Raw genomic sequence first — 27,303 nt, 5'->3', positions numbered from 1 at the left:
AAATACCAGCTGGTCTAGCTGATTAAAATTACCTCCGAGTTGGTATTATAAAGATGCCTGGGCAGCGTTGCTGTATTAATGGATTATTGAGTGAGCGATGAAAACCTTGGCCAGCTGATGCGTTTTATTACAGATAGGCTTTATGATGTGTAATCACTGTAATTTTTATAACTAGAGGAAACGGGAAAAAAAGAAGAACCTTCTTTCTCTCCTTACTCTTAGTGAAATCAGTTGAACCAGATTTTTTTTGCCAGTGTGTTACTTAGGAGTTAGCTAAATAATTTGGGTTTTAACAGTTTCTGCATATGTAGGACTTTATCCACACCTACACATACACAAAGAATGAGAAACTGTGTTCAACGCTAACCTATGTTTACCTGTTTTACATATGCTTAGGTTTTACACATTGGATATCTATTTCATCCTTTTGACTACCAGGCGAGTGCTGCAACTGGCCGTATGAGATAAACCCTTGTGCATTATTTAACGACTGAGCTACACTGCAAACACACCTCATATTCTCCAGGTTCAGCAATTCAGCTGGTGAGGTCTCATGTCTGGTCTCCCCATCTCTTTCCTCCCACATTCTCCTCCCCTTCCAGCAAAACCTTCACACAGTATGTCATTTAACCATCTCTCAAACTTTCTTCCCCCTTACGAACCACATATTTACCATGTTGTCTTGTTTTCTGATGATAGTTCAGTTTGCTACCAAACTAAATGTGCCAATTATGAAAATCCTGTAATAGTTTTTAAGGTTTAATAAAAAATAAATATCTGGGTACTTGGAAGATTCTGAAATACTGGTGAAAAATTTTATTATAGATGGCTTGTGTTGTGAGGTGCTTCAGCATTCAAGCTAAATGCTATTTACTGAAAGCATCTCAAGAGAATATACTGCAATTTTTTCAGGAATGGACACACACCAAAAGCCAACTAATGATACCTGAAATTTTTCAGTGGAATGGGAACTGTTGAAATGTAAAAAGAGAGTAAAATTAAGAAAAGGTCTTAAGCCCTTAAAACTTTCCTATGGAAGTGTAGCATTGCTTGTTTTTTTCCACAGGAGATAATTAATATGAACTCTTCCACAAAGTTAAGAAAAGTCTCTGTAATGTTCATAAACTGATACAAGTTACAGAATTTTATAGGAAGTACCCTATGAAATATAGCTGGGCATTATTCCAGCCCATAAAGTATAGAGACAAATTTTTGGGAGTTGATATTACACCACATACATTCACCTGCAACTTCTACTGAGGATTCTTTTTTCATGCTGTTCATGTGTTCATGTGAAGTCCTGCAGACAGATTATTTAAACCATTTCCTAGAAGAAAAAGCTGCTCTAATTCCAACATTTAATGGATCAAAAGGCAAGTTAAAGCTAAATAAATGAATAAGTTTGTCAAAGGCAAGGATTTTAAAATTGACAGGTTTTTTTTAATTTGAAGGTGAGTCAGAAATAAATTTTAGTCCATCCAAGACTAAAATAATCTTGGTGTTCTCCTTCTTTTGTTTTATGAGTAGAACCTAAGCTGTACTATGGTGCAAATGCGCATTTCCAAGTCCAACACCTGATAAACTGAATATGTAATAACATATTTGATGATTCATCTGGTTGCTTTGAAACACTTTTGCACTGCCACAAGTAGCTACTGAAATAATGATGCTAGTTGTCTGCAAATGGAGGAAGAAAAGTATGTTCCACCAAGTAGGTATGCTGTAGATAAAAAAGGGTCTTTCTACTCTTTCGAAATTAATCTTTTTCAATGGATTTGTATTATCATTGAGGTTGGAAAAGACCTCTAAGATCATCGAGTCCAACCTAGCACTGCGGAGTCCATGACAAAACCATGTCCCCAAATGTCACATCTACACCCCTCTTACATCACCTCCAGGGATGGCAATACCTGGGCAGCCTGCTCCACTGCTGGACAACCCTTCCCATGAAGAAATATTTTGCAACACAGAATGTTGTTTCTACAGAAAGCAGGGGTAAGGTAGATGGGCAAAGCCATTAGTACGGGCCAAGGAGGGATGTGTAAGGTGAAACTACACCAAGCTGTGAAGCTGCACAGCTCCCTGCAGCATGTAATGACAGCTGTGCCAGTCTGAAGCACCTCAGCCTCGGGCTGTGCCAAGTGCAGCCGGCAGAGCCGCGGCTCACGGGGGCATCTCAATCCAGCACCTGCTGTGCCTCCATTTTACAGCTGCAGCCTGAGCGGATCCTGCAGTCAGAAACCTCTTTCAGAAGGGAGGTGCCTTTTCACATTTGTTACAATAAAGAAAATAAAAGAAAGTAGTAAAATAGTGATAGTTTTGGTTTGCCAAAACCCCCACAGTTCCCATTTTCTCAAACCCTGTGACTTTCATCCTTCTGCTGGGAGCCAACAATGGGTCTGCAGCTAGCAGCCACGAGTGAAAAACAGACCAGAGAACAGCTGGTTTGTTTTTCTGTCTGTCCCAGCTACTTTCAGTTTTTTCCTGTGGTACATTCCATACACTACCCTAAAAGCATTTACCCCTTGGGCACAGCTTAGGCGGGGTTTGCTGGGGTGCTGGCTGCTGCGGCTGCTGTTTCCTAAAGAAACTGCTGGTACTCCGTGCTTGCCCCAGCAGCAGGATGGGGGAATCCAGCTTCTCTGAGCTCTCCTGCTATATATTTTTCATGCATTTAGTGAATTTCCGACTTAAGCAACCCTCACAAAAATAAATGACAAGCCCACCCCAAATCTGCAAGGCTTTGTGGGTATTTCTGGGCTGAGGCATGTTTAGCATACAGCATGGAGAGGTGTCTCTTGGATCTAACCATGGATGGGAAAAACCACCTTAGCGCAGAGGAAGAGATAATTATGGTTGAGACATAGTGCTAACTTGAAATACTTCAAATTTCCCACAGAAGGAATACTTGAAGTAAAATTTATACCAGTGTCAACCATGGGGATCCACACCAAGACACCCAACTGAAAGCACGGAAAAAGTAAATTATTTTGTCCAAGAAGGAAAAATTAAAGGAAGGCAATTCTCTAAAAGCTAAAAGGATTACAATGTGTTAAACAAGTATCTTTGCATTTGTGGTAAATACATATACATTGATAAGCTCTGAATTAATGGTCAATTTAACACACATGCTAAATTCTACGCAAAACAAGATTCTTAATTCACTTGGGTTAATAAACATAAAATTCTGATAATTACAGATACAATAATGTCATATGAGCACTTTAAACATATGCTGTGGGAATTAAATCCTGGCTATTCCTGCCCACTAAGGACCAGTTTTTAATCTTCGATGCATGATATGTAGTAATGGATTTTACGAGTTGACTTTTTTAAATTTGATGATCAGGTTAATGAAATTTATAATGATATTTTTCACACCAAGTTCAAAATAGTAGTTAACTCCTTGGCAGAGGAATTCAGATTGGACATGTAATGGATGTACCAGCAACTGCTGATGTGAAAGGATTAATCATCATTTTGGACTTTTATTAAATTAGATAAAATGGGATAGGCATGAATCAGAATATATAGCAATTAATCACTGGACTTTATTGAGTCTTTTAAAAATCTTATTTGCTCCTGAGTTGACAACTAATCTAGGCCATTCTGTACCAGTTTGACAAACTCTCCAGATAATGACTGTGACTAGAACATTAATAATATCATCATTTAGCAAAAAATATTTATTCTCTATGTAAACTATTTTTTTAAACATTTGTTGATGTCTAAGGTAATATTAGTCACACTGCAACACTGCAACTCAATTCATCTTTTGCTATTGAAATATTTTGCTTTTATAAATTTACTTTTTTTATTTTTTTAATTTAGGTAATGGATAGACCAGTGTGTACAGATGACCAAAGCTTTTGGTATATCCAACCAGCACTTAGTGTAAAGCTATAGTGTTGTAACACTATAGCTAACACACTAGTGTTACAGCTATACACACTGGAATTGCTAGAAAATAAAAATTACTAAACTTTTGAAGTTTATTTATTGATCACTGAGAACCACCCCAGTTAAATTACCATAAACCTCAACATCACAACAACTACTAATCCAGCTAATAGGAATTAAGGGAGATGGAAGATACATAATAAGCATCTGGGGGATATGGAATTTATCCCATGAGTGTAGTAAAGAGCTCATAATTTAAGAGTGCCAAAACCCAAGTGCATCATGAAGGCCTTTCCTCACAAGTGACATTAATTGCATATCCCACAGATGCTTATTACATATTCTATTTATACCTCTGAGAAGAAAAATATTCGTTTAAAGTTTAAAGGTTTAGTACTGCTTAAACACAATGTAACACAGCTGTCTCATGATGTCACAGAGAATATCAAAGGCTGCAGCACAGAGTCATAATGTAAGAAATAGTTTAGACAGAAGATAAATCAGGGAATGTGTTTCAGCATGAGAGCCCCAGAGCTCAGATGTACATTAAAGCAGGATGTATAACTACATACTTCAGTTGGATTTGGATTACACCATTTGGATTACACCATTAAATTTTTTTTCTGATTACAATTACTGAAGTAAGAAACAGGAGAATTAAATCTATTTCAATTATTTTAAACAGCTTTTCAATAAGTAGCATGCTAAACCATTAATACTAATATATGAATGCTAAAGTCAAAGATGACATTATATTTCTACTGCTCAGTCTATACAAATATAACCATCATCATTAATGTTTTTATATACTAAGCATGCTGTTATGTTGTAAGCTTTCTGTGACATTATTCTTTTGTGATTTCTCTCATAGATAAGTAAGACAATGAGAATTCTGTGATTCTAAATGTCTCATGTACTTCTTGCCAACTGTATTTCCATTAGTAAAAGACCACCTGAACCTGATATTACTGATTGTGCATGTCATTCCTACACATGCTTGTTAGAAATAGAATAAACTGCAAGGCCCAAGCTCAGACTCTAACAGCTGATACAACATTCACTGTGTGTGCTGTTAACACAGCACAACTAAAGATTTCATTTAGGTATGTGGAATTTTAAGTTAAACACTGTACAGATATTTTATAACATACAACATGTTACACAGCTCTGCTGCTACACTGCACATGTGGGTATGCGTATAGATTTATCCAAAGTATGAAAATATTTTTTACTAACTTTGCCATTTCTGTGAAAAAAAGCCTGGTAACATTACTGGTAGGAGTACCAAGCAGTCAGAAGCTGCAGGAGTTTTATTATCTAATGTTTTCTGCATTATATTATATTGAGAACTTAAAAAAAAAAAAAAAAAATTTCTTTTCTCTCTTCCCTTTCTCAATACCACAAGCAAAAGATATTGCTTCTGTGGCATTCAAAGATCATTATATAGGACACCTTTTCAGAAAAAAAAATTGTATGAAAGTTAATCCAAGGAAGTATGTTAACCATGGTCCTAACTTCAAATAAGGTAATAAGAAGTAAAGAATAGCAGGTCATTAAAAGTGATGACAATATAAAGGACCATGAAAGGCAGTGCACTCTCATGGACTTCTCAAGCTGATGTTATATTAGGTGATGTAATTTTGTTTCTCTGAAATTTGTGAAGAATTGCTGTTCTGCTAACAATACATTCCATAATGAACAACAAAGTCTAGGTGCATCCATGGCCTTTTTTCCTTAGAAAAAGTGCTATCTGGAAGTTCAAGGGAGTCATCACTGGCAGTCAATACCAAGCTGCAAATGCTGTGCTGAGAGTGTTTTCAGAGAAATAATATAGAAGGGTAGCACCCTTGGCTTTCTGTAAAGATTCAAATATGACTCGTTCATTGATTTCAAAATATGTATTGGAAAAAAGCTCCTTCTCTTGTCTGCTTTTGTTCTCTTTCACTAGACAATTCTATTTTGCAATGCTGTGCACAGATTTTCTCTTCTTGCCAAAATCTGTGGAGTCTTCCTGCTAAGTTATATACCTTAACCCTTTAGAGCCTTTTGCTATTACACTCAGTATGAGGTATGATGAAATATTATCCCCAATTTTACAGCTTTACATATGTGAAATAACTCTATTCTCAGAAATGTTCCCCAAACATAATTTTTCATGCTTTACCTAGACTAAAATATTGTGAATTCATACAATATGCAAAAGTTACACAAAATTGTGCACCCTAATTAACAGCACTACTCTTGAGCAACCTATTCCTGTGACCTGCGTTAATGGATTTTATTCTTTGGATATGGATGGCTTGCTTTAATATTTCATAGGGAACTTTTAAAAATTCCTGCTCAAAACCACATCAGAATCAGAAAAGATACTCAAGGCATGCACCTATTTGGAACAAGATTTTTTTTTATTGATGAGGCTTCTACGACTCTTAACAAGATGTTGGAAAGAGGTTCATAAGGTCATGGAGAAGTACTATCCAGCTCACCCATTTTAAAAATTAGGACAGACTGTTGCATTATTTTCAGGGCAGGATCTTTTACTGTTGTATGGACTTCCAACCCTGTTATGTATCTTTCAAACTCAAGAACTCCCAACAACTGCCAGAGAAAATTCAGAACACGTAAGGGGAATTATATCAGTTGTCTGTAGGCTCCGTATTTCCCCCCTCCCTCGCTCAAACCCCTCACCTCAATCTGTAACATCTGGTTAGGCTGAAGGGCAGGGAGAACACTGTCCATAGGGGTAGAAATGGCTATCCAAGAACTAATCTTGGTATCTGAAGTGGAAGCAGAATGACTTGACTACCTGGTGAATTATTACTTTGGTGTGGAGAAAACCCAAAAAGGAAGCATTCTTCCCAATGCTGACACTATACTGCCTTTCATTTTCCCAATTAACTGCATTCTACTGGCAATCAGATGCTTTTAGAGAAAATGCAGACTGGCCATATTCCTACAGAATTACTATTTCCCTAATTTTCAACAACATTTTCATTAGTGATGAATTGTGGTTTCAGGATATAATTTTCTGCTAAAATGAAGAACTCAGATGAAAATGACCCTGAAGAGACAGATGATTAACATGTCCTAGGCTAAGGGAAACTCAGACTGAAGACTGTGTTATCCCTAAAGTTGACATCCCACACCTCAAGGCAGTTCACTATCAATTGATTTTTTCTCAAATGCAATTCCTTGTCATCCTTCTCTCCACCTAGAAAAATTCAAAATGGCCTAGTTTGTTCTGACATGGAATAATGACTAAGTATTAAAACCTTAGGGTTTTTTTAAATGAGATTTACCTCTGCTTCCAGCAGGCCAACATTATGCATTTAAGTATTTCATGCTGATCTGTTTAAAGATTTCAAACAAAATTTTCTTACCTGCATTACCCACTAGATCTCAGTTTGGTATAACTCTAAATTTTACAATTTATGCATTAAATTGTTTACTATCCCTTACTATTGGACTTGTTGGATTGTAGCAGAGGGTCTGCTTTGTGTGGCTCTTTTTTAAGTGCATCAACATGACACAACAGATTTTGAAATGTTTCTATTAGCCTTTGGACAAGTTTTGGACATTGACTTTTATCTAAAGATGATCTTTTCCTGATGGACGGTGCATGTGGTTCTCTTCAACGCTTCATTATACTTTCCGAAGGTATGCCTTCACAGGAAAATTAAGGAGTTGCTAATCACATGTGATTGTATGCTCAATACTAACTTGATTCATACAGACTTGGTAAGAATAAACAGTGAGGATGAAGACTCATTTAATCTGAATTCACCAAAACATGAATTATCCACAGGACTGGATTCTACAGGAAATGTCTTGGTTACTAGCAAGTGCTGAAGTCCAAAGTGCTGTATTTTGCCTCCTGACATCATGTCAGCACGGGCATGTTAGCATAGTTTCATTTTTTAGGCATGTGCTGAGATAATTACTTTCTGCAATAGTTACTTGACCTACTTATTGCCTTTTATGTACCAATTTCCAAGATGTGTTTTCTAGACTAAATTCCATGTCATTGAAAGAAACAAAATGGTGCATTAAATTAAACAGTACCTGGTTAACCTGAACACCTGATGTGATATAAGTATAAAGAAAATGAAGAGGAGGTAAATACTTCATATCTGGCACCCTAAATTCCTTACTGGAATAAAGCTTTTCTAGACATTGTTCTGGTTTTATAGTCAACAGCTACTGTCTATGCAAGTAAAAAAGAAAAAAAAAAAGACAAACATAGCCTTTCATGCACCTGTCTATATTCCTACTAAATTCATCACAGATTTAAGAAGATACTAATTCTATTCAAATCCAGTGGTCTTTAAGCCTATTTATGTTTAATGCTACTAGGTTTTTTCTTTTCAGAGTACGCAATAAAAGTCAAAATGGAAGCTTTCTTGCTTGTTTCCTTCCCAGATAAAGATAATTCCCTGTACTTCATATGGGAAGCACATCACCTGCATCAAGGAGCACTGAAATGACAAATCTGCATTCCATCCTCACATACATCCAGTACTACTCATTATCATCTCAGCACATAATTATGCAGCAGGAGAGTAAAACTCTGACAACACTTTTGACACCTCAACCAATCCTTCATTCTGTTTATAGAGTGGTCTTTTACAGTATTTACATGTTAAAATCTTAAAGTCAGAGGTAAAACTAAAATACTATTTGTGACAGTTGGGAAAAAGGATAAAATCACAAGTTCATAATTTTGTAATTTTTAACCTAATACACAATGAGAAGCAGCATAAAATGAAATATACATGTTTTTCAATCAATGAACTAAAAAACTTTTTGAAGAACTCAACAATGAGGAACAGGTATTTGTCATTTAAGAACATGAAAGGGTGAGTAGCCTTACTTCAAAACAGAAGAACAGCAGCTTTTAGAGTTAAGCAGGATTTACTTGCTACCCGAGGTAAGATACCTACTCTGATCTTCAAGAATTGTCCTCGTTTATTTGCAAAGAGGAAGAAATTTGAATTGGTAAACCATTGCAGTACAATTGGTATGGCAGCAGTAACTGAGGCAACCCCTGTCTCCATAAAAATACATGGTAGCTTCCGAAAGTAGCTTCAGATGTTTCCTTCTGTCAGCTAACTTAGAAAGATTTCATCTTACTTCTTTAATTTCCTTGTACTTTTTTCAGTATGCAAGATAGAATTCATAGTAATGTCTTCAGATACCTGAGTCAGCCCCCAAAAGCTCTATATAAAAATCCAGTAAAATGTATCTTGTAATCTGTGGGACCAACAGTGACACCAACATTTCTTAGAAATGCCTCATCATTTATAATCCATTAAAATCTGTTTTATATATAATGCTTTGTTTAATTCAAACAGAAAATAAGTATGGAAATCAACAGATATGAAGCTCATGATTAATTTGGTCCTAGACATTCAAATGAGAATTACTGCTTTGTTCAGAAAGACTTTGTATTTGCTTAGTCTTACCCTTTTCTACGTACTCACTGCCAGATACTTGTCTTTTAATGGCAAGGCCAGATTTTAGTGGTTCCTCTACTACATGCAAAATACCTCAAAGTTGCTTTCATTGCAATTGCTGTCCAATTGATTGATGACACTGGATTAAAAGCTACAGAGGAAATGCAATGGGTTTGGACCATGTCATGTATTTATCTCATTTTATTTTGGTGTGAGAATCCAAAATAAACTCAGGAATCCTGCATGATCTGAAAAGTTGACCTTAGCAAAACTGATCTTTGACCTAGTTTTCTGTGGCTCATAAAGATTTCATATTCTGATAACTAGTAGGATTATTTTTTTTTTTCAGATACAATGAATATTATTTATGTTCCTTTACTGTACAAGTAAAATCCTTTAAATTCTCCCTCCAGAGACCAATCTGATTACGCAAAAGAATACTGCCTGGTACCATAATGGCACGGGTGAGAAACTAAGACAGGTGGATGCCCCACAGCAGTGCTCACAGCAAAGCAAGTAAGAATAGTACTAGTGGAACAGCACATCTGCTGTTGACGTTACCGTAACATAACCTTTCCAACGCCACCTTCAGATCTACACTTCCTGCAACTCAGTTTGCACCCTTCTCCTTTGTTCTGTATTCCTTTGCCTCCCGAGGAGGGCTTTCCTGCTGAAGCGCCATGGCGGAGGCCGCCTGCAGCCTGAGCGCCTCTCGAGCGGCAGCGGCTCCGCGACTGATGGCCGAGAGCGCAGCCACAGCGCGAGGCAGTCATGTCCCCAGTGTCCTCAGAGGGCTCTGGCGCTCAGCTAAGGCCACCATGAAATATTTATATTCACTTCTGCACGTGCTTCCACTGTCTCTTGGATACGTGCTGAGGAAGGGTTTGCCTTACCAGTATAATACTGCCATCAGTGTTACGATGCAGAAGCTGGTGAGTTTATGCCAACATTTAATTTTTGTTCTTAAACAAAGCTTTTTATCCTTATGCCTTGTCATTGTCTTTCTGTGTATTATTTCTATAGAACTGTATCATATATATATATATTTACATGATCTGGCTGTACTTATTGCATGCAGTTCCATAAGAAATTCATTTGGTGCAATATAATTCTCCCTCAGTACATAAAATAAAATAAAGTGATAATAATATTATGTGGGACATTTCCAAATGATTCATCTTTTCAGTGAAATGTAAAAGAAGCCGCCTACTACAAATTCCTTTAAATGGAAGATAATGTCCTAAAAGGTATATGAAGACTTTCCTCAAGCCCTGTCCTTTCTCAAGTTGAGAGCCTAACTTGCCTTATTTGTGCCTGCAAACACTGGCCACTGTGGAAAATGCAGTATCATTTTCCAATATTTTGTACTTTAACTTGAATTAGATGTAAGGGTCAAAGAAATTAACATCAGAGTACCAATTAATCTAGGACATTAATCACTGTTAACTCCTCTAATTTTAAAATTAAACTGAATATTCAATCTGTCAACCCTTCAGAATATCCAATCTTTATGTTCAATCGTAGCAATTTTTTCTTTTTATTTAGAGAAAGGTTTATTATCAGGAAATATGTCACGGAACTATTAATGTAATCAATTCCATTTATTTTCAAACCATTCTTGTACTTGACTTTACAAAGTACAAAATTAGATATGATTAGATAATTATTATAGTTTGGTTAGACTATTCACAGTACTACCAGGAGAGTGAAACAATGTTACTCTGCAAAACATTATATTGGGGTCCAGGCTAGAGACAAGGCAAAGAAAGAAGACTGAGTAATGATAAGGCACAAACCCTTTATCTCTGTATTACTCGTTCCATTCCAGCTGATATTAACAGCAGCTGAATAATTATCAGAGGGACAAGCAGTGCTGACTGCAAGTGAATGAAAGTGCAATCTCAAAATTTCCAAATACAGAAATCTCTGTGCTAAAGGCTGTCTGTGACACCAACTTGAACTTCCAGAGCATGGAAGTACGGCACAGCCAGCACCCAGTATACCTTGCTGTACCAAACTGGGTTCTCTTCCCTGCCAGCAGTAGAATGAGACAGCCAGGGAATGTGAAGTCTGTTCACTGCTGCACTCTGGAAGAGAAGGCAATCTACTGCTTTGAGCTAAAACTTCAAAACAGGGCAGCAACCAAAATTAATGAGTTGTACCACACATACTGAAATGCCTATTAAACTTGGTCTTGTAAGCAGGTAAGCATAATTTCAGGAAGTGTGTAATCATTTTATTGTAAAGGACAGTTTCTGAACATGGAAATGTACAACCAGCTGGGGTACCTGACCTCCCAGCAGAACAAGTCTTGCTAGTGTTTGAAAAATAAAAATATGTATTTGAAAGCACCAAATCTACTGCATGAAAGTGCAAATAATTGTTTTTGCATTACCCCAGAAGGTTATAGAAGTATGCAAAGTATAAAATACTAAATTTTAAAATAAGTGAACTTTGTAACTTGTGCAAATTAGGGTAGACTGCTACCAAATACAGGCCTTTCATGTTGATCTAGGAATGCCGTAATATTTTTTGAGCAAAGTTCCCAGTCTTCATTCTACCATTTGTATATTTTTTCAGTGGTATCAAAGCTGATAGATGAATATTTATTGTTGATAAATCTTCAGCAAAACAATAAACTTTAATAAAAAAACTCAGATGAATTCTGCAGTTTGGTTAGGTTAAGCAATTATCGATAAACAATGTTGTTTAAGAAATGTTGTTTCTCATTCAAGAAATGTTAAATACAGAAAAAGATACAGCATCTCAGACTGTCAGTGGGCTCACTACTGGAAATTACTACTCTGAAGAGTTCAGAAATCATTAAAGGTGAGGATAATACAACGCAGTCATGCTCCTTTCCCTTTCTTTTTCTGTCTATGTCAAATCAGAAATCAGAGTAGGATATGACCTCATAAGTAACCTACTTTCCTCTCCTACCAATGCAGACTTTATGCTATCACCCATTTCTGAGAGCTTTTCAAAGCCTGTTTTTAAAACATTCTGATGGCTTTTCCTTTCTTAATTTTAATATATTATTTTACAGTCTAACAGCTCCCTGTTAGTAAGGTTTTCCTGATAGTTAGTCTGAAGCTCTCTCTCATAATTCATTCTCTTAACTGTAAATTTCTTTATTCACTTTCAGTTCTATTTATGCCACACCAGTCTGAATCATTCTTCTGTTACAATATTATGTTTAGAGTTAAAATATATTTTTTCTTCCAATTATTTTTCTTACTGAAAGGCAAAATGTTAAACTGATATGAATACCTACATTTCAAATTATTTTTGCCCCAAAATATCTGTTTGCAAATTTCTGAAGTTTAAACAATGTATTTTTGTTTTTCTTGATATTTACACAGCTACTTATTCATTACTACCCCTGAAGATTATTATGGATGTTTGCTTTCTCCTCCAGACTATCTAGTGAAGATATTAAGAAAAAATGCTATGCAAAAAATATTGTAATAGGACAATCTGTCCTCTTTGTAATTTTAATACCTTGAGTTTTCTTGGCTTGTTTTTCCACCCATATAGGTAACTCATACCTAGAAAGTATATTTAAGTAAGATTTGTAGAATTAGATTAATCTTCCTAATGTAAGTTATTAATAAATAGCTCAAATTTTCTCTTGAGAGTATATTATGTTGCAGCACTTTTTCACTTCAGAGTAACATCAAATTAGACTTTAGTGTTAAGTATTGCAGTTATGGCCTGACATTTACAGTCACCTTTTCCTTCCCTTTCCCTATTTTCTACTGAGTTGTTACAATCCACAATTTCATTTGGAAATTCACACCTATAATTTTTTTTTCATTTAAGCCAAAATCAATCTTTAAATCACTGCAAAAAAAAAAAAAAAAAAAAAAAAAAAAAAAGTGTCATTTTTGCTGTCCCTGCAACGGCACATATGGCTTGCCAACTCCTTAAGGAATAATCAAAATTAATCAAATGTCTAGAATTCCAGACAATGAAGGCAAGATTATTCTTCAAAACCAAGGTCATTTCACCATTACTCATGGTTCACAAAATTGCACACTCTGTGTTGAGCCAGACTGACTACAGCAGCTATAAATAGTTTGGATTCAGTGCTGCACAATCACGTGGATAAGGCCACATCCAAAGTCACACCTGGCCCAATAAGCCCCCCTGGAATGGGGGTATACAATACACAGACAGCTGACTGGATATGAAGCAGCTTCATGGAAAAGCTGCTGGGCTGACTCTGTACACAGACAATGTATTATACCTCTGCCTTTACTTTTAACATGACACTCCCCCTGCATTACCAGCATCCAAAACCCCATAACACAATAGGGAAAAGTTCACTGATGCTAAACTGGTGATAAAATTAAGTAAATAAACCACTCGATGTTAATAGTTTTTTATGTCCTATTATCCCATGTGTAGACCCTGTACTTGATGCAGAGAGTATGGAGTCTTCATCAGGGTCTCTAACATGTAGCTGAATGGACTTTATTGGCACTGGAAATGCCACTGTCTCAACTGCAGCACTAGGGTGGCATATACTGTAATGCTGCAAAACAAAGAAGTTCTAAGAGATAAGTACTTCTTTTTAGTCCCATTCCTCTAATCCAAAATTTAAGGGGAAAAATTTCCTAATATAGTGAAACAAAACCCCAAGGAATTATATTAAATAATGATTTGCAAACACTTACAGTCCATAAATCTGTGGAGCAATTTCCAGTCGGTTCAGATGCATGTACAGCTCAATATCATGTTTCTTCAGCAGATGATCCTGAATTTGATTTACTTTTGCTACAATAGCAATAGATGGCCCCAAGTCCTGTGGTCTTGCAAAGGGCATAGGTGTTATCGTCACATCTTTCTCCTGCAGACAGAGATAACAGAGTGAAAAAAGGAAAAACCCATGAAGTCTTACTATCTAAAGGGATGTTGTGCAGGAGATTTCATTTGTTGTAAACATTGGTTTCCAAATAAACATAGTAATAACTCATTTCTTGTACAGCAAAAAAGGAATCTCAAGCATCCACTTCTGCAGAAGGTATTGTGGGATTTCCCTTCCCAGGAGTGCCAAGGAGTACCCGTCATTCTGCACATCAATTTTTATGTGCATGCTTTACTTTTCATGCTCTGACAAAGTGTTGACAGCTTTATTTTAGCTTTAATATCAGCAGTCTGAGTCAGTCCAGAATAAAGCAGATGAATGGTAACTCAGTAGAGAATATATGCCCTCAGAGGACAATAAATTGCATACCAAATAGGAAGTAACTTATTTTCAAACAATCCTTTCTAAACAGGCTTCACTTGCACAGAAAATCTGGTGGCTTTACCTTAAAACCTACACAGCTCTGATAAAGCATCAGAAACTTTTAAAGGAAAAAAGAAATAGAACAATGAGACAGCAGTTGGTTGGACCTGAGCACTGTGCAAACTATGCCATGATCTACAACACAACACACATCGAGTGAAAACCAGTGGAGTATTAGCATCCTTGAACATGAATGGCTTTAAATTAATTCTTCTTTCAAAAGGGTGAAGTGTTATTGAAAAAAAGACAGAATGCCAGAAAGAAATGCGGCAAGTAATGAACTGCACTGAATAGGAAACATGTAAAAAGGAGAACCAAAAATAAAAAGAACAAGTCAAACCTATCAAGAGAAAGATAGGGGGGCAGGAAAAGAGAGAATTCAACTGCTAGAAACAATGTGAAGGTTATAAACAGGGAAAATTGGAACAGTAAGAAGAGAAGAATTTTGCAATGACTTTGCTACAATCTGTCACCATGACCTATAACCCAAAAGTTTCACTTTGAAAAACAATGGCCTTTTACTACACTTTTGCACAGTATATTAATAGAGAATCATTATCCAGCTCAAAAGGTTGATAATTTCAGGAGGCTTCATTGCACTTTACATTGTTTAGATACAAATTCACTTGTGTCAATATTATGGAAAGAGCATTATTTTTAACACTCTATAACAAAGAAAGTTTGTTTTTGTTGTGTTAGCTATTCCCAGTGTCATCTCTTGTAGTTATTTCAAAATCACTTACAACATGGTTTAGCATAAAAATGGGCATTGAAAATTTAATAATGTCTACCAAAAAGTCTATTTTTGTGTTGATCTTCTTTGCTTGAAGTACCTTTTCTTAATTATTTGATTTCTGTACTGCAGAAAATATGGTAGGATGTTCAGCAGTGATTTCAGGTAATATGTTTCTATTTAAGGACCTGATTGATTATAAATTGTATCTTAAAATCTGCTTAATTGTTGCTTTGCTATGGCAATTGCAGCGAAGGGACTTATCTGTTCTATTAGAGTGTGGTAGTTTAACCATGCTATTGTAGTATCAAGACATATTTAAGATACTCCAGCAAATCACTTGACAAAAGCTCCCTCAGACTGTCAAATAAAGCTCACTGACATGGCATGTATTTATTCAAAATCTCTGCTATTCTAAAAAATAGGAATTTAAAATAAAACATTTAGTGTCTTAGGGGCCAATAAGCAATGCTGTCACTTAGTTAAATACCAAAGTTCTTCACAGCTGCAGGTACATGGGAAAAGGATATTTCTCCTACCTTATTTTTAAAACTATTCTAGTAAATTCTTTATTCTTTCTAAATTCTACCAAGCTGGGTGGCACTCTTTGTACCATGAATTTTAGTTCTGCATTGTATTGATATTTCCTATAATTTCAGATCCATTTCACTATTTTCTAGGTCATATGCAAGAATGCAAAATATTGAAAACTGGTACCCACTAATCTTCTATACAGAAAAACACTCTTAAAGCCTGATATAGTAATACTGCCTTAATGTTTAATGTCAGTCGATATTAATTTTTTTCATAAACATATGGCTTTATCTGTGAAAACAATCATAAAATTCTGTAACTCTATGTATTGGTAGACTGTGCACACATTTGGCACACATCTGGGGTATGAAAATTATTGTGGTTTATTCAAACTGACTTTAACTTCAGCTTCACCACTTCATGCAATCAGAACTATGATGACTCTGAAGACCTGTGCTTTTAAGCTTTTCTTTATTATAGGAATAAAACTTTATGTGGAAAGCTCAACATCAGAATCCCTCTGCTTATTTGAACTTGTAATATGAAAAGACTAGCTATTACTCAGTTTAGTCTTTACACCATTAGTTGTCTGTGGGTTTCAAGCCATCTTTAGAAAATTACAACACAGATTATTAAACCCTGGCTCAAGTGACGAAAGATTGTGAATATCAAAAACTAATCCAAGCTTCCACTGTGCCAAAATTGGAGTTTTTTGTCACTTGCAGCATTTGTGCACCTTGGCATAATGCAGCACTGACACATTGCTGACTGTCAGACTGACTGACTATCAAACATGGCTAAGTGCATCCAATACTATAAGCTGGCTTGCCATTGCTAAAAGCACGAGATAAGTAAATGGTATCCATCAAAATGCAGTTTATCAGCATCTCAGAAATTAACCATATTAACAGAAATCTTCAAGGCATGACAGAATCTGTGAGGAAGCAGCTGCAGCCAATAACTCAGCCTTCCCTGTCCATGCCTCCTGATTCCGTGTACTCCACCAAGAAGCTTGGTGGAAGACTAGAGTGCAACAAAGTCATGTCTGTTTTCTCCTCTCATGCAATTTGGTTGAGAAAATGACAATACCTCTAGACAGTTGAAATTGCTCCAAAAATCACATAGCTGGTGTGAAACAAACAGCCCAAACAGAAAGATGCTCAGATAAACTAATAAAACCAAGCGCCAAAATGTTTAACTAGAAATGACTCACAGTGCCTGTGCCTAAAGCCAAGTGGACAACACAATACTGTGCTCCTGCTCATACTCACTACATAATTATCTGCCATGTGAGAGAAAACATCCATTTTCTTTTTGTGAGAATTCAGGTCTTGCAAAAAGATTTGAGTGCATGTGTTTAGTCATCTATTACTAACATGAAATATGAATGATCAATACTAAAAGAATGTGGCTTACAATAAAAAGAAAAAACGAGGGATGGCTCAGAATGTGCTGTATTGTTTATAGGAAAGCACCAGATTCATCCCAAAGAACAGTTTAACTAGTGAAATGCAGCTGAAAACTTTAGCTAAGTATTGGGAACAGAGTCACCAAGCCCTGTCACAAAACATTACTTACCACAACACGAACTGAAATGGCTGGTAGTCGATACTAAGACAATTTATATATTCACGCATTTAGGAAACAAATGATACAGCAGTAAACAGAGGCTAGGACATAGTACGGGTATAAACTGAGGACAGATTTCTCTCATTAACCACTAGGGAATGGAGTAGCTGGAGAAGCTCCTCTAATAGCAATTGGGAGTAATGGAAACAACTGTTAGAGGCTGTAAAATGTAACATGTCTCTCAGAGCACACGCTTTCATTGCTTCCTTTGTGAAGATTCACACTTTACTATGTAGCTAACCCTCAAAGTCATGATTGTAAAAGGCATATGTACAAGAAAGGATTATTAAAGATTATACATGTTTGCAAAGAAGAAAAACAAACAACTAGATATTAATCCATTCACTTTGCACTGTTAATTTTTTATGCCATGAAAGGACTGGAAAGGGCAATGTAAACTTTCACCTTCTACCCAAGCACTGCAAATCTGTAAGCAGACAGTTGTTTCCTGGAATAAAACTCAACCTCAGCCTTTATCACCTGTCACAGAAATTGGAACAATGATATTTGAATACACTGAATTTTGAAAATCTACACTCAGAGAAACATATCTCACAGCCTTGTTATTGAAAAAAGAGTGCCTATGTAGTAACCTCATAAAATTTGTATCTCATATGCTTTATCCCTAGCTACTGAAATTATATCAAAATCCAAATAATTTATAAATGTAGATGGTTTAGGCAAAGACACCAGTGCTCCATATCTGATAAAATATATAATATTAAATATTTAAAGGAAATAGATGGTTTTAAATGAGTCTTTGGTGAACAACTTTTCTTCATTAGACTGACAAAACCACTATTCAAACTAGTACTCCCTAATTACAGTTTGCAACTATAGGTTTAGGTGCACACATATGGACGTACATAATCAACTGAATTCTCATGAAGTTTTTGTTAACTCTCAATATTCTCCCCATGTTCCATAGTGAAGTGAACCAAACTCAAACTAAGTTGGGAGGCCAACTCTTTTAGGATATAATACACTGAAAGTCTTGGCAACACCCATAATACTGTTAATAATATTTTCCTAGAACCTCCACACATATGCTCCATCACACAAATAATTTTCCAGAATTAAAAATAAAAAAGAGAAACATAAAGATGGAAAGAGACAAGAAAAGAAGTCATCAAAGGAAATCTTCAGCAACTGACTGAGGGAATTATCCTTCCTGCCATACATGAAAAAATTCAGGCAAGGACTAGATAGTCTCTAGAAGGTCCTTGCAAAGGAGAGCTCTGTAGAACTAAAATCAGAACTCTGCAAAAGCTTTTTTATGAAAGCAGCAACCTACTAAAGACAGTGGTGTCCATACAGATACACCAGAGATCTGAAGGCACAGACATTTCCTCTGTTTGAATATCCTACGGTTAAGAAAAAAAATGAAGGAAATGGAATGTGATTATGTCAAGGAAAGATACATCCTGAACACTGACAGACAGTCTATGGTTAAAGTTTTGGTTTCAAAGCAAATTGTTTGTAAACAGCTGAAAATAATTCATGCCTTAATACTTTACCTATAGGCATTTATTTAACATAACATTTGCACAGGTTTTTGGCACACAGAAGTGCCTATGACAGGCACTCTTTCAAATGCTATGCAAGGACATCACTCCTATACAGAAAAATCTGTGCTTGTACACTTGGCTTTTCATTACCAAGTGATCTTTCAATAGACAGGAACTCTCACCTGAAGTCACTCTAAAAGTGCTTTTGACCAAATTCTGAAGAACCTTTAAAGACTGTAAACTTGTTTGAGAGTGCTTTAATCAAGTTAAGAGATGTCTAGTAAGCTTTAAATAACATCAATCATATTAAAATCACATTTGCTTAAAAACACAGTATGTACATTTTAAAGCAATATTTACCTTCTGACTGTCATGTTCAAAAGTAGAAAACCAATGTTCTGCTGTTTTCATAAGACGTGTGAACATTGCACTGAAAGGGAACAACCCAGACACTTGGTGTTAAATAATGGTGTCAATTACAAATAAGAGCAAATTAAATGTAAAGAAACTTGTTAAAACTTACTAGGCATCATGTTCCAGATATTCAGGATTCAAAAGAACTTTCATTTCCTCACTGAAAAAGGCAACAGTGAACAATCCGCATGTGAATGTTTATTTTTGGTCAGTGTTCTCCATGTACTATTATGTATTTATAAGCCAACTTTCATATAAAGTGCAAATGAGAAAACTAGCCTTTTTAATTAAAAAGAGCAACTCCATTGAACAAATGAAGTCTTTCCTTTTTATAAAGATCAAAAACAAATTAGCTGCCTTGTCTGCACTACAATGAAGTAACCATCTAATTATTCCAAATAACAAATTACTGAATGTCACAATGTATTATTTGAATATGCTTGATCTAGAATAATTGATTGCTGCACAATCTATCACTGTTTATCCCAAACAAAAAAAAATATGGTTACTGGTCAAATATGCAGTATAAAAACATTAATTTATTTTGTTTTAATAGCCTATGTTTTTATTGTACTTTAACAGCAATTAATCAGTGACAGCACCTCTTTTCCATCTACTTTGCTGCTTAGCTCTACTTTTTCAGTGGGGATGGAACAGAATGCTGTACATAACACATGGTTATTTTAAGTTGCTTAGCACTGAAGAGCATCTTCTAGGTAATTTTAGGACAGACATTGAATAAAAACACACTTGTAAATAATCGTCTTAATGCTTAACTCCCTTTGGGCAGTCACTTTGCAGGGTACTTACAATATTATATTGCACACATAATTAAATTAGTTTTTTTTCACTGCTGGACTTCAATGTGCAAAAAACCAAATGAAATGTCCTAAATATCACGAGAATGAAAATGGCTTTTTTTTTTTTTATTTTTTAAATAAAAACAAAACCCTTACATATGGGACAAGAATAAAAGCAGACAACTGTGTGATACAACATTTTATATATATGAGTATGACTGCATGCATACACACATACACACTTTTGAATGAAATGGAGGATTGATGGGTATACATAACATCACTACCAAGTCAAAGAATAGTTGGATATCACACTGCAGGTGATGAAAGAAATATCAATCCCAACCAATTTGTCTTCAATGACTATTTCCCCTTTTAACATTTGAGGAAAGAGAGTTGGTGCTAAGATATCTGCTCCAAGAGTGGAGCTCACTAATCTGTCTACTTTCTGCAGTGATAACAACAAACCCACTTCTGGCAGTAAGGATGAGGTAGAACCACAGGCAAGTATATAAGATTTGAGATTAAGGTTTTCCTTAAAGTTCTTGTTTCCCCATTCTTTCACCAGACAATGTCTGTGAAGAGGTCAATGTCTAAATCTCAGAAGCTGTAGTAGGAAAGATGAAATAAGGACATTCCCATCAAAGCACAAGCATGCAATGATTTCTGATATTAATTTATGAATTATAGACAAAGAATTATGGAACACTTATTGATAAGCTATAGTTCGGCCAACTTATTTTTTAAAGAAAGACGATTTTTATACAAATAGAACACAATACTTACCTTGGTTGTGCAGCTTCACTGGCATGTGAAAAAGCTTGGTGGTCACAATGTAGGATAAAGACAATGGGAGCTAGAAGTTCATGCATGCCCTAAACATAAAAGGAAAGGCAAAAGTATATTTAGATTTTCCAGCCATATAATAGTAATGCACAGCATAAGGCAGACAGCAATATTAGGTGCAGACTAACTAAAAACATGAACATTCATTCACACTGTTAACAGAACGGTTCCATAATCAATGGCTTTTATTTTAAATTCTGATTAAATCCAAGTGTTTATTCTTCTATAATATACAGAAACAAGTTAGTCTCCCTTCTTCTAACACAACACACAACAAATTGGCAATGGTAGGCAACCCTGCACCTGGCAGCTTACTTCAAGATCTGTGTTCATAAATATGATGTTATTTATGACAATTATAATAATGATCTACAGTACAGAGATCTGCAATAGGGAAAAATTACAAAATGTAAAATTATTTTGTATTTTATAATGTTCCAAAACCATAGACATTATGGCTTTGTACTGTTTTTCTACTATTACAAAAGTGTAACAGTAGGCTCCAAAGGAGACAAGGGTAGTTATTTGGGAAAGAAAATGAAACTTTAATTTCTAAAGACACGAGAATTAAAATGAGCTTTTGGATTTTTTCAGCTCTCTTTAAGTTTCTCATAAGTTGTTATGTCAATATTCAAAATAAACTAATTAAACACAATGCATAGAAGACCTGGTACTGTTCCACTGCAGAGTACTACTTACATATGCAATCTATATTAAGATGCAGAAAAAAAACATAGAAATAGACAGAAATCAGAATGAAAACATGGGTGGGCAGTTGAGGACTTGGGCTGGCATTAGAAGCATGGCTGGGCCACCCAGGAGGGTTGGGGATCCCAGTGTTGGGACTAGAATAGCAGGTAGGAGCTACGGAAGCCTAGCGGGTGTCAGCTGTACAAAAGAAGGGAGGGGAGCCCTTTGGTGATGAAAGGGATGGGGGATGAAGGACTGAGATCTGTCTGTTTGCCTCTGGACACATGGATCACTCTAAAGGGAGGGAATGTCTGACCTCTGTCCAAAACCACCAGTTACAGCAGAGGCTTGATGCCAAGTGCTCAGGCTACCCCTGCTGGCCTAGCTCTGGATGGAGTCCTTGCCCAGCTGAAGGAAGAAGAACCTGCTGCCAGGAGTGCTCCAGTCCAAGGGTGCAACTATGTCATCAAATGGAGCCTCAATCCCGACTCAGGAGAGTGCTCTGGGCAGACAGGGCTTCCAGGAAGAGCATCTCATCCATCCTGCTGCAGAAGGAGCAGTGGTGCTGGTCCATCAAGCACATCAACATTTCAGGTAGTTGTCAGGAGTCAGATGACAGCTGATGGGTTTCCTGAGCTGTTCTACTTTTAATGGGTGCAGCTCCAAGCCAGGAAGCCTCTGCACTTGCTTTTCCAGTCCCCTCAGTGATGGACAGACATGAACACTGGAAGTGTTACATGCTCGCGAGCTACCTGCTGCTTTGCTGGTATATCAGCTGATATTCCATACAGCACCTCAGAAGTGCTCAACACTAGTAAGTTAGCTTATCAGCTTCATATGTACCTTAACAGATCCATTAACTACCTAAACCCTTGAACTTGAATTACATCCCTTGGAAATAATGGGGATTTTCCTTAAGTGGTTCCAATGGACCTGAGGTGTAGATGTGGAAACCCTCTCCACATCATTACCTATTTTGAGTATGCTTGCATGCGTAGTTTTTGACAATTTTGACAATAGTTTTGACAATCTCTCTGTATGCCAATGAACAGAAACACTAGGAAATGTAATTTTAATTTTTTCAGGACTGAGATAACTGTTAGAGCCTCAATGGCAGGGCTGAAGTTTGGATGTTTTCTTTCCCTTCCTATTTCTGAACTACTTTAAAAAATGAAACCTAAAGAGAAATTCAGTTAGGAAGAACAAAATAAACCAAATATAGCCATTTGATTTCAAAAGCTGATGTAAAACACCACAAATGGGTGAGATTACAAATTGCGAAGTTTAGATTTCTTAAAATATTATGGTCATATTAAGGGAGAAAGGTCCAGGATAAGACAATATATAAGTGGCAAAAAAGATTGAAATAACCAGGGTTGTACTTTCACACATACAGCCCTTGCTTAATTAACAGTTCCACATCTAATATTTTATTCGCCCTGATATTCTAAACATGAAATAGGAAAAATGGAAATGCTAAAAAACTTGACTATCAAAAAAAACTACCACCTAAGCTGTAAACATATAAGCAGAAGAAAAAGAAAGAGGACATAAAATAAGAATTAGTTATAAAAGATAAAAGCACATCACACATTCTTCTAACATAATAATACATCAACTCTGTAATAAAATAGAATCATAATGTGGCTGCCCACATATAACAAAACCAAAACAAACAGATGATGAAATATCAGGATTTCAAAAAGATACCTCTGATCTTTCAGTTACAAGAGTACTTCAAATGTTTAGAGATTTTTAGCTTGGCAAGAAAAGCTACCAGTGTAATATGCATACACATATTTTTTCAATGCTACAGTTTACTAAAACTCTTTAGTGTTAATAAATAAGTTGACAGAGCTCAGATAATTTTATGACACTTCCCAGCTACAACAAAATATTGATTTCAAAATACAGTCTATGGTTTAGAAAGAAAACCAGAATTATAGCATTCTTACAATGACAAGTGAATCAATGTATTTCAAAATTATATTGACTTCTCTATGGACAATAACAAACAATAGTTAGCCTAGTGATTTAGCTTAATTTTCACTATTTCCTTTCAGTGTAACTAGCACCAGAATTTTGTCACCAGTTGTACTGAAGAGCTCTAAGGGTATCTTTTACATTTTCTTAAATACAATACACTATTCTCTTTAGATTTTACATTTGCAGCTGCTATTTAAAAATTCAGTGATCCCAGGGAAGATTCTGCCTTTAAAAACTGTACCACAATGTTCTACTCCATTAGACTAGGGATACAAATATATTTTTTCTCATCAAATAACATGTTCCTTCACGCTGGCTAAAACACCCAGAAACCCTGCAACAAAGAAAACTTGCATTCATATATGCATATGAAACAAACATTATTGATAGCTTCTTGTAATGCTGATGCTATGTAATAGTTTCAATAGAATATTGTAAGCATGCAAATTGTCAAGGAACTACAACTCTTTCAAAATATTTTGGAAGATAACATTGGGTAGGGACATATGCTGACAGATAAAAATATCAGTCTTCATTCATTGGCCAGGTTTTATCATTCTAATGGCAATTGTGTCTTTTGTACGCAGTCATATGAATAAGACAGAGGAATTCTCATAGATGACAACAGGACCAGTCCCCATGGTGGAAATTGCATTTGAAGACAAGCTCCTTAATCTATTGTATTCAGGTGACTGTGGAGACAACAACTTGGAGATGATTTGCTTCTGATGAATTAATGGTAACCTTCATTATTTTCTCAAAAATATGCTAGGTTTTGCTGTGGTGGAAATTATTATTATTATGGGAAGTGGGGCATGAGTCTGGTAAAAATACTACATCAGGGAGACTGACTACTATTTGACATTTGATAAAAGAAGGAAAAAACATCCTGTTGACCATAAACCATTTCTTTTCAGCTAATTCAGAGAAGGGTAATAATGGTAATGAAAAAAATATTATCTAGCAAGAGAGGAGCACAGGGACAAAAGAGGAGGATCTGACTAACAAGCTAAATGGTGCATTATGTTTTAAGAAATCCAACCAAACAAACCCGCCCTTTTAAAATTAGCTAAGAAAAAAACATAGCTCCTAATAAAAGTAACACATGTCCACAACATGAGAGGAAAACCACAATCATTTAGAATTTTGTGGACACAGCACTGCAAGACTTGGTGATATACTGAACACGCTTTGAGAGGTTAAAACAACAGTTTTTCATGATCCAAATTAATTTAATTTTCTGCACTTCCTCTCCTCTTCATCCTATAGCAATCCCTTCCTGGAACTACCACACTACTGATTCACACTAGTTGAAAACAGAGGTAAAGAAGTTTTCTTTGTCAACAGCCTGTAGGCTCACAAAATTGAACCTGTTCTTTTATCTGCCTATGTTCATTTAGCCCACCAAGCAGTCTTTATTAAAGCTGAGGCATCAGGCAGTCAAAGTTCATTAATACCATTTATATAATCTCTGCAGTTTCAATTAACTCAGCAAGACATTCTACTACATGATAACAGTCTCATTAATTCAATAAAATCCCATAACTATTAACAATATGGTCTATGTTAAACGGGGTGTCACCTAGTAGAAAATAATAGCTTTAACAGCTTGTGATGAAGCGCAGTGGTTTTTTTTTTTTTTAATTTGATCTGGCTAAATATTCCATCCCTATATAGTAAGGTATTATTTCTTGCTAAGGAATCAAGAGGATTTTAAATATGAGCAGAGGGTAATTAAGTCCTTTTAAGTCATATCAAAGAGTAAAATAATACTTCTTGTTCAATAAATGATAGACTAAATTAGCTGGAATGTGTTCTTCCATTTCCCCATCATCAGTACTCTGGCCTACATTCACTAGAAAGAGGAGGCTGAATACTGCCAAGTATTTTTTTAGCAGCACCCTTCAAAACACAGCTCCGAGATCTCATTTTTATTGTTCTTATGCAAGACTATTCCTTGCTAACTGTCTGTCAAACATGAGAAATAACCAGTTGATAGATGTTTCATATGTGTGATAACTATATTGTCCATTTTTTATATAATCTCTAAGAAATTCTTCAGAAGTAAGTGTTCCTTCAACTCATATACCCTTTGTTTCCATGAAACAACCCAATTCCCTGGCTTGAAGACAAGGTGGTCACCGACCATGCCTGAAAGCAGAGATTGTTTCATAAAAATTTTCACATTTACTGAATCTCTGTATTTTTGCCATGACAAATTTTCTATCTACCTAAAGTTGGCTCCTCTACAGTTTATCCTTTGTCCATGCACACAGAGTATTCCTTGGTTTGTCAGTCTCTACTCAGCCCACAGATAATAGTGTGAAGAAACAAATACAAATATGCTTCGGTTGATACTCTGAATATTGGTCTTGCTATATGAACACAATATTGTTTTTATAGTTACTTCAAAACCTTCAGAACAAATGCTGAATTAATTAACTTACTAACTCTGTGGATGCAGATTTAGTGCAACTTAAGCTTTCTTTACCATTTTATCAAAAATGGTTTGAGCAGACTCTCCAAGTAACTGTAGAAGTTACTTATCCTTCATTCAAGAGGATTTTGTCAGTTGCACTGTACTTGGATACTACAAAGTTAGATAAAGATCTTTTTGCTAACATGGCTTTAGCACTTTGGGGAAGAACTTAAGTATTACATAAAACTTAAAATAGTAAACTTTGTCTAAATTTCAGAAGTCACTATGCTTTTTGTTTATTCAGTACCATTTTAAATCCTGCTGTGTACTTTCTTTACCTAAGCAGAGAAAGCCTTTCTTTGTTTTTTCTTTCTTAACCAATGACAAAAAAAAGATGTTTATAAAGAAATTTAAAGTTAGAAAACTTAGCAACCTTAAAGAAAACAACTTAAGGTACTGTGTTATGAGGAGAAAGCATATGTTATTCAATGAGCTTACTTACCAACCAGCTGACAAGCAGCTCTTTGATTACTTCAGCATTATGATACAACTTCAGATACAACAGAGCTACATTATTGTCAAACCATATAGAAAATGTTGAGTCAATGAATGCCACCTGTACAGTATTTTCATTACCTGTTTATAAAGCAACTGCTCATTTTCTCTGGCGTAGCAGAACAGAACATCTGTAAGAATTTTCCTTACATTCTCCTGCTGGAAATACTGCATTTCAGGAAAGCTGAAAATGAAGCAATACAGCAAAAGTAAACAATAGAGTGCACAGAAGTTGCTGGTCTTCTGAAAGAGGTTTTAGGTAAGAGCATCTCCCTTGTCAGCTTTCCCACTGTTCTGCGCTGCTACAGTTAAACACTTCTAACAGCTTGCTACATTTGTTTTGCAACCAAAATGATGAACCATGTTCTTTAATATACACCAGTCTGCTACACAGGTATGATGATATCACAGTTATATTTAAATAACTGATCCCTTTTAATCTCATTAACGCTAGACATCTGCAAGAATGAAATACAATGGAAGAAATGGAAGAATGGATTAGAGTATGTCAGATGACAGGCATACATAAGGTTCAGTATTTAT

The 27,303-nt window shown here is 35.8% G+C and overlaps 1 protein-coding gene across 11 annotated transcripts in view; it reads right to left on the bottom strand.

The window, feature by feature from the left end:
• TBC1D5 (TBC1 domain family member 5) overlaps nucleotides 1-27,303 on the bottom strand; it is a 312,792-nt gene that overhangs the window by 103,241 nt on the left and 182,248 nt on the right. For all 11 annotated transcript variants that reach the window (XM_077787221.1, XM_021538132.3, XM_021538130.3 and 8 more), the window contains 5 exons: nucleotides 26,842-26,944; nucleotides 21,051-21,139; nucleotides 19,574-19,624; nucleotides 19,411-19,480; nucleotides 14,033-14,205 (listed from right to left, as the gene is read on the bottom strand). In XM_077787221.1, the coding sequence (XP_077643347.1) occupies nucleotides 14,033-14,205; nucleotides 19,411-19,480; nucleotides 19,574-19,624; nucleotides 21,051-21,139; nucleotides 26,842-26,944 (486 nt within the window). The remainder of the gene's footprint in view (nucleotides 1-14,032; nucleotides 14,206-19,410; nucleotides 19,481-19,573; nucleotides 19,625-21,050; nucleotides 21,140-26,841; nucleotides 26,945-27,303) is intronic.

Source organism: Lonchura striata, chromosome 1 (assembly GCF_046129695.1).
Source record: "Lonchura striata isolate bLonStr1 chromosome 1, bLonStr1.mat, whole genome shotgun sequence".
In the NCBI taxonomy this organism is placed as follows: domain Eukaryota; kingdom Metazoa; phylum Chordata; class Aves; order Passeriformes; family Estrildidae; genus Lonchura; species Lonchura striata.
This window is presented reverse-complemented; position numbering and strand designations above follow the sequence as displayed.